General features: G+C 44.6%; 1 protein-coding gene across 1 annotated transcript in view; it reads left to right on the plus strand.

The window, feature by feature from the left end:
- Positions 1 to 239: 239 nt before the first annotated feature.
- gmds (GDP-mannose 4,6-dehydratase) overlaps positions 240 to 19383 on the plus strand; it is a 128037-nt gene continuing 108893 nt past the window's right edge. The window contains exons 1-4 of the mRNA XM_037469429.2: positions 240 to 503; positions 7445 to 7489; positions 9146 to 9233; positions 9774 to 9883. Of these exons, the coding sequence (XP_037325326.1) occupies positions 405 to 503; positions 7445 to 7489; positions 9146 to 9233; positions 9774 to 9883 (342 nt within the window). The 5' untranslated portion in view covers positions 240 to 404. The remainder of the gene's footprint in view (positions 504 to 7444; positions 7490 to 9145; positions 9234 to 9773; positions 9884 to 19383) is intronic.

Here is a 19383-nt window from a genome sequence, read left to right on the forward strand (position 1 = left end):
ATTTTATCGTCTGCTGATGAAACTCAAGGGCTAGAGTTGTAGAGAATGTACACATTAAACACTACTGCCACACGAAAACTACTTCCGTCGTTCGTAGATTCGGAGGCTGCCTTTTATCTCTTCCTAGCCTGTAGTGGGCGCTGTGTTTAATGACGTGCACTCCTCTCAGACCCTACTCCCTCTTTAACGCAGCCTCCTACTGCTTCACATGCGTCTCCCACATGCTCTCTTCCCATTGGCTGATCTCGCGGCCGCTTCCGCCTACGTAGACTCCTGAATGAGTATTGGCGTGTGTTTTTGTTTGCGGATGCGGAGGAGGCTCGTCATTGCGCTTACTTTTAAACACGCAGCTCCACGTTCTGTTGGTCGTTGACTAAACACCGTACGCATCCAGCAGAGGAAAGATGGCCCAGTGCTCCCAGTCCGCGAGCGTCAGCTCCTCAGTCAACGCAGAGCTGAAGAAGGAGAGGAAGGTGGCTGTTATCACCGGCATCACCGGACAGGTAACATTCCCACACCCGGCGGCTTCCAGCCACACCGTCGCTTTGAAGCGTCAGTATTCCTCTGTTTTAACTTCCGGTCTCAACCTTTGCCGGCGCCACAAATGCCACTTTAGAATTTGAACCATCCCAAGTACTCGAGCTCTTTGCTCATTTGACTTGCCCCTGTGCAGCAGAAGCGCCCGAGTCACTGTGAAAGGATAACACAAGTATGAATGGTATTTATGGTTGGAGAGCGGGCAGTATTTGTATGAACAGTATGAATCTGAAGCCTCGGTCAGTATGCCTCACACTAAATGTTCATCCCTACTACCACAGGTTTCACATTAAGTTCCTTCCCTAGTATTATTCTCTCACACTAAATAGCTTCGTTAGAAATCCCTCCAAACCGGAAGTGTACTCATGTGTTGACCTACTGAATGACTTGACTGTGTTGGTGTGCTTTATTGGCCATTTATGTGTATGCATTTGACTCTGGTAACTCTTGAGGCCCAATGTACATATACAGTATAAACAACAAATGGAGAATATAAAACAAAACAAGGACGACAGAAAAGTATGACTAAATAAATTCTGAAGTATAAACTAAACATAAACTGCACAACAAAGACAACAATTGAGGTGCAAGTAGGTCTCATTCACCCCTACCCTTCTGCATCTGCGCTATATCATACATAGGATAACAAAACTAATCTTCTAAAACCAAACTTCAAAAAGATTTTAGTTTTAAAATGATTTATCTAATTTATAACAAGCTAGTGTAGAAGACATCAGGTGGTTGAACAGGAAAGCGCTTTTCTTTCACATGCAAATCCCACGTGTTGGAACATATGAACTGGTTTTCTGAGTAGTACAACCAGTAAAACGGTAAATGATAAAACCAATTGTCAAACTTGTTGACCTGTTAACTGCTTCAGCTCAATGCGCACAATGGGGCGTAGATGTCTGGTAATACTGGAAACACTGCAAGTTCAAGTCACTTCCACTGGTTCCCTTTTGTCTCTGGTTTCTATGAGTATAAAAGTAGTTTGGCAGTCAAAGCTGCTGAGACATGCAGACAGACATAGAGGAGGCAAAGGATATCTTCTGTGCAAGTATAATATTGAAGTGAAAAGTGTAACTGGCTATTCTAAATTTAAGAAACACAAATATTGCATATTTGCATAATGTATTATTTATTTTGTGGCTCAAGGTGGGGCCAGCCAATAGTATGATGTCTTTGGTGGATCAGTGTTATCTTATTTAACAGATACCTTTCGGTGATTGTTAAACAAGAACGAGGAAGTGTCTGATACCTGTAAAGGGTGAATGGCAAGGGCGGGTACCAGGATGTATACACAATGACTTCTTATTTGACTGCATGCTGCTGTGGAGAGAACCCGTAATCACGTGTACAATAGAGGGAGGGGCACAGGGCCAGAACCGGAATGACTAGTAATTTTGCATGGACTAAACTTTAATCTCACCTTTGCTAACATCCTTTAGTCACTAGAGAACAAAAGCAAATGTTTTAATGGCACTGTTTGATCAATGATCTTGTCAACAATGTTTGCCACCTTATTATTCTAATGGCTTAGATTGATGTAATTTCTCTGGCCGGAGGTCTGGAAGTTAGGTTGTCATCAAGGTTTCATCTCACCACGAAAAACAAGTTTAGTTGAGAAGCCTAATTAATGACACTATATGTTTAATATACTTATTAAACAATACTAGGTTTATTGTAGATATATAATACTTTATTTTCATTGTTTGTGTGTTTTCCAAAACAAAATGTTGTTGTGTGGTCTTTGCAGACTACACAATACAATTTTTGGCACTAACTTCTGCAATGTTTCTGTTGCTTGTTTGAGTTCTATTTGCAGTGCACACATTAAGCTACAAATAACGTAATCTGAAATTTGACCTATAAATGCAATTGAATTGAGATGTCCTATATATGAAATGATTATACCCTCACCAGCCCCTTTTGTTAAGTACACTTGTTCAACTGCTTGTTGGCACAAATTGCTAATTAGCCAATATCACGGGTGCAACTCAATGCATTTAGTCATGCAGACGTGGTCAAGACAACTTCCTGGAGTTTAAACAGCATCCGAATGTGAAAGAAAGCCGGTTTAAGTGACTTTGAACTTGGCTTGGTTGTTGGTGCCAGATGGCAGCATATAAAAAATTTGAATAGAATTAAAAACCCTTTATGGAAGCTCCATCCTTTAATTGACCCAGTCTACTGTACAGAATGCTCCTCACAAAGCTTGATGATATGAATATGCCATCAAGCTGCAGGGACTAAGCTGTGTTGTGGATTAATTTATTCATAGTTTCAACTATTTTCTAAGTATTCTCTAACTCACTGACTATATCTATCTCGAAATGAGGACCCACACATCCTCACAGACCAGGAACTTTCAGTAACACACACCCGTAGAACACACTGGAGATCAGGATTCTTCGATTCACAGATTTATTGGAGCCACAAAACACTCGAATAAACCGAGCTCCTTCCGGAAAGACACCAACGAGGTGATGATATATGGAATGCCGTTTTATTCAAAATTAAATAAATGAATAAATAGATAAATGAAATATGCATTGGAAATACATTGTGAAATAACTAAATGAGGCACTACAAATTTTTCCAGTTTCACCTGTAACTGGCTCAGTCTGGTCGGCTGACCCAATGTCGCTGGCCCTCACATTCTCCTCCTAGCGTCTACATACACACACATGAGACCGTTGTCCCACAGCTGGTGTCTCTACACTATCTTGTCCGAAACCTTTTGCCATCCTCAGTGTCACGATGACTCCTTGCTTTCCATATCTTTGCAACCTCGCCTGGTTGGCACTCACTATATCGGTCTATAGGCCTCCTGTTGGCTTCTCCCTTCCCTCTGTTGAATTGTAACTCAGCTACTGGGATATATTAATCTAGTTATATCAGAAACATTTTCCCTCAACAGCGGACACTCAGGCAGTTTCATGATCCGTCGACACGGTGCGCAACCCTGTCCCCCCCCAAACTGTCGGAGGTTGTGGAAATTCAACGTCAGCCCCCCTTTTTTTTTTTTTGGGCCAAGTTTCACTTTCCGCAGCTGAACCTAGTTACCAGACACACAAAGAATAACAGCGCTAATTCTTTTTAGTAGCGGCAGTCACGCCGTTGCCGCTGAGCACCCGAGGGCCCGTGCAGGAGGCAGTCGTGCAGGCATCTGGATAGAACATCTCGGGAGCCACCAGCCAGGGGGGTCACAGGGATGCCGTAAATCGGCCGCTTAACCACCGTTCATGAATTTCAGGGCAGCATGCTGCTCGGCCTCGACGTGTTTTGAGTGCCCTCTCGGCGCGAGAGGGTGTGAGTTATTGGAGACCACCTGAGTGCCACGGGCCAGGCTGCAGAGCGGGGCCGCTGGCTGGCGGCGCTGTTTTTTTTTTCTTTTTCTTTTTACGATCCAGGGTTACGGAGAGGACAGGCCCGCCTTCTCTATCAGACAGTAAAACTTTGCTTTGAGGTTTCACACGTCTCTCCGTGGCTCGCCTGATTGGCAAAACACAGCGGCGCTGCGATTTGACCCCTCGAGCTGTTTGATGCTCTCCTCCGTCACCCTTTGTCGGCGGAGCTTGGCTCCCTTCCCTCACGTCCTCTGCTGGCCTCCTTTTAACGAACTGCTGTGTTGGCAGCACGGGATAGAAATCCAAGCGAGTGCCAGACATAAAAAAAAACGTAGAGCGAAAAATCTGTGCGGTATTTCGCTCACAATGGCGGTCGACTGCTCCTTGTCTGCTAACTTGTAGTTGGACTCGAGGAGATGCGAGTTCAGCCGCAGCAAACGCCTGGATGTGGATTTCAAATCCAGCATGCTCGAGTCAAGGAGGGAGATTCTCGCCGGGATCGAGTGTTCCTACTTATTGCTGTCGGTGTCTGTCCATGCATACACGTATTGTGGTCTATGATTACAGTGTCATTAAACTATATCTGGCCTAATTGCAGACTGGCGGTGTTCTTGGCAGCTTCTCCTTGGGGTCCAAAGAGCACATTCAAAGTGATTAATTTGTAGTTTACACACGCTGACATGGGATCGTGAATGCGGCCACACAATACTCGTTTATGTCTTTTTTGCCCCAATGTTACTGATTTAAGCCTAGTTTGGTGTTAAACTGAACCATCCCTTCTGGACAGCAGAGGGGGCTCAACTCACAGTGCTGGGGTTTGTGTTCCCTGCCTCTTCTCCTTTGCCTGAGGGTTTGACCGTAACCGTGGGGATGGTCACAGAGGTCATCACTGTTTACTGCATGGTATTGTATTTTTCTCTCCCAGGATAGTAAACTGAAAGGTGTTTGGGTTGTTTGTTAGCCAAAACCAGAATTTAGGATTTTTTCCACATCATTTGACATATGGACCAAAGGATGTTTGGATCCCGAAGAGGCAGATTCTAACATTTCAGGCTTTTCAAGTGACCAAATTTCTGATCCTTTTTATTTTGATCACATCCTGATGTGAATCATAACTGACTAAATCTTTCTAATCTTTTCATTGCGTTCGATCAGTGAAGCCGCACAATGCTGATGTGGAGATGATGATAATGTGAATGTTGATTGGAGCTAATGATACCACTTGGATGGGGGAGTGGGGGGGTTGAGATGATGCCCAACATTACAACATTTTTCAGACACATGGTCCGATTTAATCTAACATCAATATGAGCTTTTTGGCTTTCCTTCTTTTCCTGATCTTTACCTTATTGCTCTTGTTTTTTCCAGTTCTCTGGAATGTTGTACATGGACTTCTTTTTGATAATACGATTTTAACGTCCAGAATATGAACACGAGCTTAACACACGTTTCATTTCACACGACTAGAGTCTGAAATTATACATTGATTACACATATGACTATAGCCCCTTTTTAAGGGGAAAAGTATTTTGAATCCACTGAGATCTCACACCTGTGCCCCCGTGCAGACAATCTCTGCCACTGCAGACGACCCTCGACATTCCGAGGAGGGGACACCCGTTGTCTTGCTCTTCAACTCAACCCCCTCCCTCCTGATGCCGAGCCATTATTTTGCTCAACTTCAGTGTAGCCGTAGAGAGGCGAGCCCATAAATCAGTCCAGAATCTGTCTTTGAGGAGTTTGTTGTTTGACGTAGACCTGCCAGGTGAGCATACAGTTGTGTGTGCGTGTGCGTGTGTGTGTGTCCCTCCCGCCCCCACCAAGCGGCCAGCTCCCCATAACAGGAAACTGCGAGGTGAGGCCAGGGTTTACGGGCTAATGCAGCCTCAAAGAAGCCTCTTGTTTTGAAACAGAGCTGCAGCTCTTCAGGCTTGTTTTCCATATTGCTCTGGCATGAAACGCTTTGACCCTGGCACAGGGGCAGGAAAACATGACACCCGCCGGGGCTTTGAACGCCGTGGGGACGGGCCGATGGGTTGGCCATCACCCCCCCCCCCCTCCCCACCCGCCCCGAATGGTTGGGCAGAAACAGGTTGAAAAACCTGTGCCACCAACCGCACAACCCGGGGAGCTCAACCTGCAGGACTGCACATGATCTTCTAAAGAAAAACATTTAGCGCGGTGCTACGGTATACATTCATATTCAGAAAACACGAAAAACACATCTCGCTCCAGTGAGTCTTTAGAGGAGAATTGTCTGGGTCTAATTCAAAAGCCAAAAAACTGCCACAAGCTTTTGGCCTCTACCGTCGTGGCGTTCAAGCAGCAGCCATGAGGTCCGAGTCCAGATAGGGAGAGAGTATTCAATGCCCGGTGACGTTTTGATCCAGGCCTCGCAATATTGTTTGTCAAAGTGGAGGGCTGCAACGAAATGAAGCTTTCCGGTGCTCCTACTGGAGGAGGCCGGCGCATCCTCGTCCCCTTTATTGATTTCTGCTTGTGCTAAAGTTTACAAGCGGCTTCTTGTGACCGTGCCCCAAGTTCTCTGAGCAGCTAAATGAGGTGGAATGTTTGTTTCGTCATGCTGTTTCCAGCTGCAGGGGAAACCGTGTTTCAGCAAACAGGAGAGAGAGAGAGTGTGTATATGTGAACGCACGTTTTGTTGCCCCCCTCTCCCCCCCACCCCCAGTGTCAATCAGTTGCTGCCGTTTCTCCTCAAACCGAATGAGTTCTCGTGGTTTTGGGATGTTCCTCGGGCTAATTGCTGCATGTCAGACTTTGCCCACCTACACAGCTCTCTTCAGGGTACCTTTTCATCCTCTGGTCCCCGCCCCCCACCTCAAGGTGTGTGTGTGTGTGTGTGTGTGTGTGTGTGTGCACATATGTGAAGGGGGATTGAGGGATGAATGCCATGACTAGTTCGGAATGTTCCGGACTTTTCCAGAATGTGCGGTCGGAAAGTCTGAGCGGATAATAAAGACGAGGAGCAACATGGGTAAAGGGAACAAGACCTTATTGACACAGCTCTCTGCCTCACACACACACACACACCGGCCCGCTGCGGTGTGGAGGTTTCAGGAGGGTTGTGGTCAAGCACCATAAAACTTTACACCAATGAGGAGAGAAGAATACACAGGTTTACTTTCCAACAAATCAAGACATACATCATTATTGTTCATACTTGACAACTAATACCTTACTAAACATAAAAGGTACAGATTTATTTTTCATAATGAATCTGCATCCCTGAAAAATGTTTACAACTACTGATTTCATTTTTGGACAACTTATTACAGAATGCAATATTACATGTATGTTTAATGTTATACATACATATTTGCTGCAGTTATTCAGTGGCTCTTCATTACATTGTCTTAAGTTTGATTCTCCTCTGCATGTAAAAGTGGGCGAATAGCTTTCACTTTGCGATATCTTAAATTTGTTTGTCCATTACGTTTTGGTGTTTTCATGCTGTAACTGTCAGTAGAAATAGCGTCTGCGTGTTTGCAATGGTTCTTTGGGGTTTTAATCTTTGCCACCTTCTGTCCCTTTTGCAGGATGGTTCCTACCTGGCTGAGTTCCTGCTCGAGAAAGGCTACGAGGTGAGAGATAGAGATCCAGACTCCGAAAAACAAAGCTCCAAGAGTTGGTCCGGCTCTCACACACACACACACACACACACACACACACACGTGCCATCAGCTTCAGCACTGTGGGCGCTGCTGAGGTATCAGGCCTTCGCCTTCCACCTCCACCCAGTCTAATCCCGCCACACCTCCATCCTTTACCCTCGGGTCAAATCATTAACAGGGAAATGGTTGTTATTATTACATGGTCATACGGGTGAGGTCACTAACTCTCACCTGCTGCCCAATGTGTTTTTAGGAGCAGAAAAAAACAAGTCAACATCCTGTCTGTGGACGCAGAGGTTAACAAGCTGTTTCTGCTGCGTAAGGCTTCGCCATCGGTTTGACACCCACAAAAAAAGCAACGATACTTTCATTGCTTTCGTGCTTGAATGGACACGTGCACGTTATATTTCTGCATGACTTAATTTCTCCGCAAATCACTCACAAACACACACACACACACTGGGCTGAACCCAGTTTGGGGAGGCTGCACGCCGAGGTGGGGTGTGTCGGGCTTGTGGGCATTGAAGAGGAGCGCACATGCAGGAAGTGCACAGTGAATAAAGGAAGTGCGGTCAGGGCACAGCGGCCTCCCACCAATAGACTCCCCTCGGATCAGGTTCTGTTATCTTCCCCCGAGCAGAGCTTCCGCACACGTCGCACTCTGAACACCAAGTCCAGATCCCACATCACGAGCTGCTTTAAAAAACGGCGGGCCTGGATTTCTGCTCCAAATACACTGCTAGGGTGAAGATCATGTTTGACATCTTGTCACATTTAAATAACATGACTACTGTAACCAATCAACTAAAGTACATAACGAGATATACAGTGCAGTGAACAGGACAAACTGGGGATTGGCTGAAAAGGAAAGAGTGACATTCATATCAAACCCCAATATGTCAAATAAGCCCCCAAAGTTTAACCTAAGTTATAAATTGACTGTTTTATGTATTGCAAAAATGAAATGAAATTAAAATGACAAATTTTCTAAGTTAATTTACGGCTTGCATCTCACTGCAGAACCTGTGCACTTTGAAAATCAATCCTCAATGTTGAGTAAGTGAATCCATTTGAGATAAACTGGATATCCACTGTGAATAAAAAGCCTTGTGTACCCAAACCGTAGAAATTCAACCGCTGTTTACAATGATTTAATTTGTGCAATAGCACTGTGATTTCAGTGTTTCCCCTACCATTAAACAAGGGGGGGGGCGCCCACTCCTCGCTGTCGACGGCATTTCTGCATAAAGACGTGCACAAGTTTGTGTTTACCTTTTGTTTTTTATTTTTAACTGTGTGTGTCTTTGAAGCACTTGAATGCAATGAAGGCACGCCTGTCGATAATCAAAGCGAGCGCTGGTAGTCGCCACATAATGTGGATAACTGCATGAAGTCAGTTTGTGTAAATGTGGAAGCAAAGCAGCTTCACAGTAAGACCTGTCAGTGGGAGCTTTTAATGTGAAGGGGTGGCGCAAAGTTTGCATTAACAACATGCTAACAATAAAAAAGTATTGTTTAAAGACAATATGAAAGCTGAGCATGGTGAGTTCAAACTGCAGTGATCTAAGTAATATTATTGTGAGCTAAAATATAATATGTCATCAACCCTGTCTCCGTCTCTCCCAGGTTCACGGTATTTTGCGTCGCTCCAGCTCCTTCAACACGGGTCGCATCGAGCATCTTTACCAGAACCCGCAGACGCACACCGAAGGAAGTGAGTACACGGTTTACACCGTAGGTGGTCTAAAGAGGAACAATCAGACAGCTCTTCAAGAGCGAGCCCTGATATCTCCACTGGCCGAAGACACGCCCCCTCCATTTAAAGGGGCGGGACAAGGGCCAAAGTATAACATAAAATTACACGTCAAATACACTTCTCCCCAAGATGGTTTTCAGCATTTTTAGCGACGATGTATCCCAGGGTGTTCATGTCTGTAGCAACCCTCTCGTGTGATGCGTTCGAGTGACACCGCCGTAAAGAGAATGTTTCAAGTCCAGAAGCTTTGTTGCTCTGTGCCACGGAACGACACTCACGGTGTAAGTTAGGATGCCGAGGGCACCAGGTGGAACAATGCAGCTCACCTGGGCAGAGCTAGAGCGGGGGAATGGACAGCAGCACAAATAGGGATTTGATCCAAAGGGATGTTGCAAAGCAAAATCACTAACACTTCTTCAGGGGACATTTGAATTTCTGTGTGGCTCACCATGGGTGTGTGTCTCCCCTCCCATCCCTCCACACCCTCCTCTTTGTTAGACATGAAGCTGCATTATGGCGACCTGACCGACAGCACGTGCCTGGTGAAAATCATCAACATGGTGAAGCCGACCGAGATCTACAACCTGGGCGCTCAGAGCCACGTCAAGGTAGCGTGAAACACTCTGTCTGCATCTCACCGTGTTCCTTCCAAAGGATAAGCCCAGCTAACTTGTGCACCCCGGTTTGTTTTGAAGAGCCAGACCGTGGAATGTAGCTGATAAGAGTGAACAGGAGTCAAGGACGGCATTGTTCTGTGGTTCCAAAGTCCAAGCGCTTTGTGCCATGAAGCACATTCAAGTCTGAACCCATGGCGCACCTTGTCACAGGGCGCCGGCCGTCGCTAAGCATTCTTAGGATTTTTACTGTGTCACAGTAAACAGTTACCTTGAATGTAGGGCTGCACGGTATGGCCAAAAATCCATATCATGGTATTAAACATTCTGACGGTATATCACAGTATTGCTTTTTCAAGTAAACACATTCATTCATTGACCCCGAAAATGACCCCCGAACAGGGGGCCAACGTGCTCACAACTGGCCGGCCACTTAGCTCGTTAGCGTGTTAGCTTGTTAGCTTGTTTTGACTGCTAGTGTTGCCACCAGAGGCTCAACAGACTGTGCAATAAATTGTTTTCTGATCTAACGTAACTTGCGTCAGATTTATCAAAACCAAAAACCCTCCAAACAGACACGGCTCCTCTCTTGGGCACAAGTTTTGTTGGTGCATCCCTGGTCTCTCGTTGTTACTCCTGTATAACTCTTTTCTGGGTTTTCATGTAGCAAGTTACTTCTTGTTGTAAGCAGTTCAATGGGGACATTTTTTTATATATGTACAATTATTAGTATTACAAAATGTTTGTGTCACAGGCTGTTGTGGTGTTTTAGCCTGTTAAAGAGAGTTTGTTGTGGGTTATTCATGGTTGTTTATAACCATGACTCAAAATCAACACACGGAAGACAACTAGCTCCGAATGCTGGGCGCCCTGTGATGATGCGTAAAAAATAAAACCTGCCAAAGAGTAACTTCCGTTGTTATGGCAGAACGGTATGAACGGTATGTGAGCATTTCAAAGCGTAAGGAGATCTTATACCGTTAAACCGGTGCATCGTGCAACCCTACTTAGGATTAGGACTTAGTTATTCAGTTGGCACAATTGGAAATCAAGGTGCTTGGTGTAGCTCATAAATAAGTCATGCGGTCCCTTTTTTTTTCATACTTTGATTTAATAAGTGTCTTTAAGAAGCATTACCTAGTGCGTCAAACAGCTTGACCTTCTTTTTACATCTTCTCTCTAGCAAACGTGAAAATCTTCATCTCTATTTAAGTCATTATTTGTCAAGTTGATTTGAAACTGAGTGGATAATGGTCTCTCCCCAAAAAGTGTAGATTGGTGTGTTCGAGTGCCGGTTAGTGTGCACGTTGGTACCGCCTGCTGCTGTGAGTGGTTAACAGCACATGGTGTCAGACAGGGGCTCTGAGTTCTGGGACGTGAGCTGCTGGTGAGGAGGACGCTGGAGCCGATGGGACAGGAAGTTTATTTACTTGAATCAGACAGTCTGTGCCACAATGTCTCGTTTGTTTCAGAGAGACACACACACACACACACACACACACACACACACACACACACACACACACACACACACACACACACACACACACACACACACACACACACACACACACACACACACACACACACACACACACACACAAAGCACTGATCCTCCTTCATCGTGGCTTGTGTGGGATATGTAGCCAAAAGCTTAGTCAGATCATAGCTAATAAGGCCATTTGCAACGTGAACTCTGGAGGAGACTCTGCTGCTCTACAATAGTTTGAGCTTCTTCATTGAATCCAACTGTATGTGGATGAAATTGGTACCATTTCAACGTTGAGTGCCAATCAGATTGTTTCCTGTGATTCCCTGAGTGAAACAGGAAGAGCTGGCTCAGCCCGCTCTGCGGTCCGTCTCTGCTGACTCCACAACTAACTGAGTAAATCAACAGGAGATATATATGTATTAGAGTTCCAGGAATGTCCATGTCAGAATACAGGAGTTTTTTTCAGAGAGGTTTTGTTCCCAGAAACTTTGTTCTGTCTGTGGAAAGAGTATTTCTCATTGGTTGAAGAAGATTAAGAAGAGTTGAGATGAAGATGAATATTTAGAAGTGAATAACAGAAGACAAATTAATGGAAATACGAAAGAGCTATCAGGCTAAATGAGTTCAAGCGGTATAGTGTTGGACTTGAACTTTTATTGAATTACTGTCAATTAATTAAATAATTGTTTGAAACGCTATTGATGACTCACTTTTGAGGATAATTGTTTGCTGATGCTGTGATAGTTCAAAGGGACGAAGGATGGCGCAACTAAAAAGGAGAGAGTGGGAGAAAACAGTGGAGATTTCTCTCTGCGTCCTCTGTGGTCAGAGGTCGTGACTCCTCCTCCCACATGGTATATGATCCTCAGGTCACACGCGCGCACTCTGAGTGACAGTTCATCCCTGTACCTATACGAGGCTCCCCTGTGTTTATTAGTCTGGACACCAATAAACGCGTCTCTGGTTTCTCCTCACCAACGTGCTCCCGGCTCAAACAGCTGAGCCAGATGTATTACTGGCAGCGTTGGTGTGGAGCAATTTCCAGTCGGTCCCAACACAGAAGAAAAGATCACTGCCGCCGGCTACTCAACATCTGTCTCTTCCTTCCCGTCGTCCCTCTCGCCGCTCCCACCGTCTTTCAGGGAATCCCTTCTGACTTAATGGGGTTGAGCCATCGGTTTGTCCCGGGGCGTGTGTGTGTCTGTGTGCGTCTGTGTGTGTCTGTGTGAGTGTGGGTGGTGGTTTCCGCTGCAGAGAGTCGTCACTGAGAACACACTGAGGGTTATTTTCTAATGCTGCAGGGGCGGAGGTGGACAGGGAATAGTGGACGGACGCCGGAGAGCCGCCAGCTGCAGCATCAAAAGGCCACACGGACTAAACCGAAGGGATATTATGTCTCTTCCGTGGGACCGCCGCAGCAGTTTGATCTTAGTTTCCTAATATGTTATCATAAGGCACGGGGAAGTTGTACAAGTCTTTTGTAAAAAGAGCTGTTTCACACAGTTTCTGGTGGATTGTGCAGTGTAGCTTTTACAGCAACTAGAGTAGTGTGAGCGGTGGAGATGGATTGCTGCCGATTAACATCACGTACTTTGTCTAGTGAGGAATCCGCTGGTGTCTGAGGATCACCAAAGTCATGTGTAAACTTTTAACCTCATGGTTGTGCCAAAGGGAACGTCGGGATCAACAAAGTCAGGAGGTTGAAATTGAAGCCACAATCCTCATATCATCTTATTTATTTCTACAGTGGGAAGAACTTTATCTTAACTCCCCCCCCCCCCCCCCCCCCTGGCAAGCGGCGTTTATTCCGAGGTTTTAATATATATATTTTTAGCTTATTCCAGGTCTTGCTAAAATGAGTAGCACCATGTTACAGGTTAAACGACAGGAGAGATCAAATGAAACCAAATAAGCCGCGTGATCATCGAACATGAGATGGGAGAGAAGTGCTTACACGCTGCTCTCAGTGATCTGTTCGGCCTCCGAGGGTACAATGTGCCTCCGCCCCCCCCCCCCCCCCCCCCTTCCCACCTAGTGCTGCCCCGCTGAAGAACAGAACCCCCTCACAGACCCCTCCTTTTCTCCCCAATGCAAGATCGCCCACCTGCAGCCGTTGCAGCGTTCACACAGAGTTATAACCACACCTTGCTCACAAACAGGGGGGGGCAGGACAGTGAAAGACGGGGGAGATGGGGAACAGCGTTGGGAGAAGAAGCCTTACGGTTGTCTGTGTTTTTGATGGCTTCTGGAGCCCAAAGTGCAGCTTTGCATCAATGGGACGGACGTCCTCAATCTAGATCCTTTGTTATCCATTTCCAAAGTCCTCCTCGGGAAGACATTTTCTTGTTAACTTCTCTCTCTCTCTCTCTATCCCCCCCCCCCCCCCCCCCTTGGTTTCTCCCCCATCCGGTTTCGCAGAAGCTCCCACACCGGAGACACACACGGGATTTAACACGCCTGTTTCCCCACAAAGCTCTGCTCCATAAACCCGCCGTGTTGAGGTCTTTACTGGCCTGAAGCGGCTAGTGTGCAGCCTGCCAGCCGTTTACTCTCATACTCCCTAATGCCACTACTTATAGTGTGTGGGCACGTTATGCAATCCTTGTAGCTCGTTGGTAATGCGATTCAGTTGTTTGGACTGTATGCGTCATCCAGTGTGTGTGTGCGACGTGTGTGGTACAGAATGTTGTAGTGTCTTTAGACGCTCAATTTCCTGTCTTATTAGATCTCTAAACTGTTAAAATGCTTTTTTTCTTGGACATTTGGGGATTGCTATGCAAATAAGACTTTTATTTATTTATTTGTAGCATATATTTATACATGTGTGTGTGTATATGTGTATATACTTTCCCTTGCATTATCCAGATTGATGAAGAATTCATAATATGAATTGACTTACAAATACATATTATTAATTAACTTTTCTCTGCCTCTAGCTTCTCAAATAAACTTTTTTTGTTTGAGCAAACCTACAATTTCAAATTTCCATAAATGTTATATATTGGAGAAACCTGGCTTATCAATTTGGTACCAAACCGGCTGTAATGTACAATTTAAAAAACAAAACATAAACACTCATTACCTTAAGAAGGCATTGCTGCTAAACTTGAAATAAGTTTAATTTATGGAAACATGGCATTTAGGAAGAATGTGGATCAGCAAAAAGGGTTAAAGTATCCTACACTATCGCAGACATAGTCTTCACAGGAAAAAGCAAATCTCCAGCTTCTAAACATCTGCGCTCTTCCGATTTGTCTAATTCAGCATTTAAAAAAAAAAAAGTCTTTTGAAGTTAATTGATACAAGAAAGACTTTTGGAGAAAGCTGCTTTTGGCCGGTCAGTGACTGATGAGCGGCCTGGCCCGGCACGGCCTGGCCTGCCCGCCCAGTGATTGGTGTTTATACTTCACCCGTCCAATCAGCCCTGGGTGCGGCTGTGCGTATCCCGCTCGTATAAAGACTCTCCCTCAACCGAATCCGTGCATTCCCCACCGAGCGATACGCGCGGTCTGTCTCTCAGGCCTCATTTGCGTGCGTTTAAGGTTGTGTGTTTTCCATTGTTTAACGGAAAAAAAAGCTCCAGGATCCAGCTCGCTTTGTCCAAGAGAAGATGCGTTACAATCTCCGAGCTCACATTTTCTCGTGCGTCCCTGTCTGGAAAGGTCAGGCCTCCGTACGAGGCAGCCCGCCTGGGCCGGATTGAAAGTGAACTTTTGGTTTAAGAATAGCCCGTTCTGTGCCAAGAGAAACACGTCTGCAGTCAGACACGCGGAGTCAGGGAATGCTGTGTGGTGGGGCTCTGTGGGTCCGAGTCGATGCTGCACTCTGAGTGCAGTTAGGTTTTTTTTCTTTTCTGTTTATGCAGCAAAGATCCTACACATGGAAACATGCAGTTTGCGGGGGCCGGTGGGAGAGCTTTTTGAGGTTTGTTAAGTAAATTCACTGAGTCCATAAATAGTATCAAAAAGCTAAATATGATTGCATCTAAATCTCTGTTAAATAAAATCCCAAATTGGGTACGGCCTGGTTTTTATCCTAAGGTGTAGTTCCCCCGGTGAGTCCTAGATGGCATCAGTGAGCTGCTGTGTGACTCCCTCGGCTGCGTCAGTCTGGACTGGAGTCCAGTATTCAGCAGCAGCCCGGTCAGGAGAAGCACATCAGATGGGCTTTTAACCACTTTATGATCAAGTAATCAATCAACACAAACGGAATCTTTGAAGAAAATTACAATGTTAAATATTACCCAGGGAATTAGGATCCAATGGCTTTACAAAATGATTTGTTAGACAATCAACAACACTGTTAAAAAAAGATATAAAGATCAAGCAAATAAAGCTAAATGTTTCGTGGTTCTAGATTCTTAAATGTCATCAATGTCATCAATATATATATATATATATATATATATATATATATATATATATACACAGATATTTATTTAAAAGCATTCATTTATATATATATAAAATTAAGTGTGTGTATTTGTGTGACAATTTATCTCTATAGATGTGTAGATTGGTATATTGATAAAAAATGAAATTGCTGTTACCTCTTAATTCTACTAAGCAGTCGTCAGTCTTATTTTATAGTTGCTCAATGCAATACATTTTCACAGAGCTGCATCCACCAGATTTAAAGAGAATTCATAACATGAATTGACATATGTTTACATATATTATTAATGAACCTTTCTCTGCCTCTAGCTTCTCGAATCAACATTTTCTGTCTGAGCAAACCTACAATTTTAAATTTCCAAAAATGTCTTTCTCAAAATTTCTTATTTGAGAAGATATTCTGATATACTTCCCTTTAGATTGATTTTTAAAGTAAAAATAATTACAGCGCCAGATTAAAGCCTTCATTTCAGACTCCAGGTCTGGACGAGGCCCTCTGCAGGTCAGACGTTCACATTACACCACATATTAGTGGAGGAAGGCATGCTTCAGGATTAGACATTAGATAAGTGCCCACTTTTCATCTTTTCAGTCAAATTGATATCAATTAGAGGCAGTAAAGTTAGTGACCAGATCAACATGGTGCCATTGAACAAATGATTGATGTTCAATTTTGGTTGTTTTCCCTCATCTGCCGCACACTCCATCGGTCTCGTCTCAAGAGTCCCCACCCTCCTCCTCCTCCTGCTTCTTCCATGGCTGTAGAGTGACTGACAGTAGCCCGTAGCGTGTTCCTCGGTACGATAACTCCCCTCAGTAGAGATGTGACGGTGTGCTTCGTTAGTTTGCTAGAGGGGCGAGCAGCGAGGAGAATACGGTTACCAGGGATTACACTAAATATTTATTTATCAAAGTCATTAATCTTCCTGTTGCTATGTCCTCCAGGGAGACATTTGGCAATAATAATCGTAGTCATAGCGCCATACTGGATGTTCTGTAATGATTTATCTGGAGCTCAGCTGCCTGTGTGATGGGGGAACAAGAAATGTCAACTCCAAGTGATCTGCCTTTGTGTCAAAGTGCTGCATAATAAGATGATTTCTGAAATAAAATAATGACTAATTCCAGAACAGCAACATCTCTTGGAGACCTTAAACCTTTGGACAAAAAGTTGAAGTTTCAACAAAATATTTAATGACAGCATTTACACTGTAAGACTAATATGGTCACATTTACTCATGTTATCACTAATACAATATCACATTGTCAGATGAATGTATACATTCATCTATGTATAATGTATAAATACATTTGTGTACCCGTGTTTCAGCAAAGCGAGCCATTCTATTACAGCACAGTTGCTGATCCAGTTGCTGACAATCACTGCTTTACAGTTAAAAATAAATAGAAATAGACTGGAAGTCGGTGACTCTTGTCGGAAGCATGAAGTACATTTTCAGTGTATCTTTTTGTGGATTTCGCTGCTCACGCTTTTTCTTATTTGCCTCAGGGGCCAAAGAGACAAGTTGTGGTTATTCTGTGGCTGAATTATTCCTTTAAGTTGACTCTGCAAGTTTCAACTTGCAGCTAAACAAAATGAGCAAGAAAGCTATTTGACACTATTTCCGTTAACACACAAAACAAGAAACAAGAACAACGTCCTTCAGGCCAATACACAAAACACGATTGTTCTGTGATCATTTGAATTCCTCATCGTGCAAGCTGCAAGCTCTCCTCTTTAACACTTTTTTCCCCTTTGATTTGGTCAGAAAATGCTCTTTAATCTATTCCCTAAATTCAAATTAAATTCTCTAAGGATTTCTTACTGACATCCTGTCTTCAGCAGCAGCACCCAAAGGTGTTGTACATCTGCAGCTCGGTTGGACTGAGCTCCGTGCACGGACACGCTGTCCGCTATTCCTTTTCAAATTAGCATCAGCTGTCAGTTAGCGCTGCGCTCCCAGTTGAGGGAAAGTTAATCACAGCCGCGTGGACGTGCCTTTCACTCTCGATGAGTTCACACAATGAACACACAGGCGGGAGACAAAGGCGCTTGTTGTGAGGAGGCGGCGGCGGTGTTTTGCGTTGACGTGACGTGTGCACAAAGGGATTTCTGTGCGCACACTCGCTGCCTGCAAACACACGCAGAGGAGCGGAGAGAGCTGTGCAGCTATTCGCTCTGTTTTCACCTAGAAGTTGCTGTTGTTCCAGTCAAAACATCTGCTTCTCCCCGTCATCGACTCAGGCCTCTTAATTACGCCGCATCCCCAAACAGACACACTCGCACCGAAGTGGACGCGGCCTGCTGATCTGTGAACACAAGTCCCGGGCCGCTGCCGCTCGACACCCTCTTGGGATGCAGCACGCGCACCTTCACACACACAAACCTGCCCTGGTAATTGCATGTTTGTGTTTTGGAGTTTTTCTCCAGGCCTGCAGTCAGATCGCTCTCCGTTGTTTGGGACTGTCTCAAAATCATGACGTTAAACCCGATTTAGAGATGGAAGGCAGGTCCCGCTTTCAGGGGGCGGTGTAATTGTTGTTTCAAAATGTGTAAATTGCCCTTTTAAGAGGGTCATAATCTGTAATCTGTCCATTATTTTTGGTGGAACGTGCCTGTGGTTGCGCTCCCGTGTCTGCTGGGCTAATCCCAGGACTGCAATCAGTTTGCAAAAAGCCTGCCGTAATGAGCTATGATGCCATCAAAAAAACAAGAGGAGTTGGAATAGAGCCCCGTGATGACTTATGACTTTAGATCCTAATCTTGACAAGTGTAACTGTTTCAGTTCTGTTCTGTTGCCTCTGAAGGAATTAAACAGGTTTGGAATCTGTAGCTTCTTTGTGTGCAGAGGCTGCTCTGCATTTGGGTGTTTTTAATTTAAGGCTTTAAATCAGGTTGTCATACCTGGATGCCGGGCTAGGCCGCTCTCACCATAAGCGTGTATGTGTGTCGGCTATTGCGCCATTTGCAGGGAGACACAAAAGCATTCATCTTATCAGAGAGCAGCAGAGAGAGAAAGACTCATTATCATCGATAAATCCGTCAACAGCGAGGCCTCTAAGAGATGTACTCTTCCTGCGTGGCTTGGATTGGACACCATGGATATTTTGACAGTTGATGAAATTAAGAATTACTTTTTTTTTTCCAACAAAAAAGCTGAAGTGCTTCAACTGAATAACCGTCTGGCACATTCCCTAGGGAAAACTCTTCATCCCCTTAACCTCCTGTGAAGGACCTGTAGTGGTCCACAGGAGAGATTTTTACAAAAATATCAGTCTGTGGTTAAGTTTATTTTTCATGTTACTTTTGCAACCTTGCGCCCCTTTCATTAACATCTGCTAACTTCATCTAAGGGCCAATGTAGCAGAATGACCATGCCGTTTTTTGGTTTCTATATTTTATGTGCCGTCAGGATATTGCAGCAAAACGTGATTTAAAAAAAAGTGATTTACAACCCAACTCCAACTCTGATGTAATCTGCAGCTCAACGGCTCTATTCATCTCAAAGGTGGAAAATGAATTTATTCCACACTTGACCTTTCTTCTTCTTCTTTTCTATTGAGCTGTCTTTGTGCGTGGGGTCATTTTCATGTGGAAACGGGAAAGA

The sequence above is a fragment of the Pungitius pungitius genome, chromosome 7 (assembly GCF_949316345.1).
Source record: "Pungitius pungitius chromosome 7, fPunPun2.1, whole genome shotgun sequence".
Taxonomy (NCBI): domain Eukaryota; kingdom Metazoa; phylum Chordata; class Actinopteri; order Perciformes; family Gasterosteidae; genus Pungitius; species Pungitius pungitius.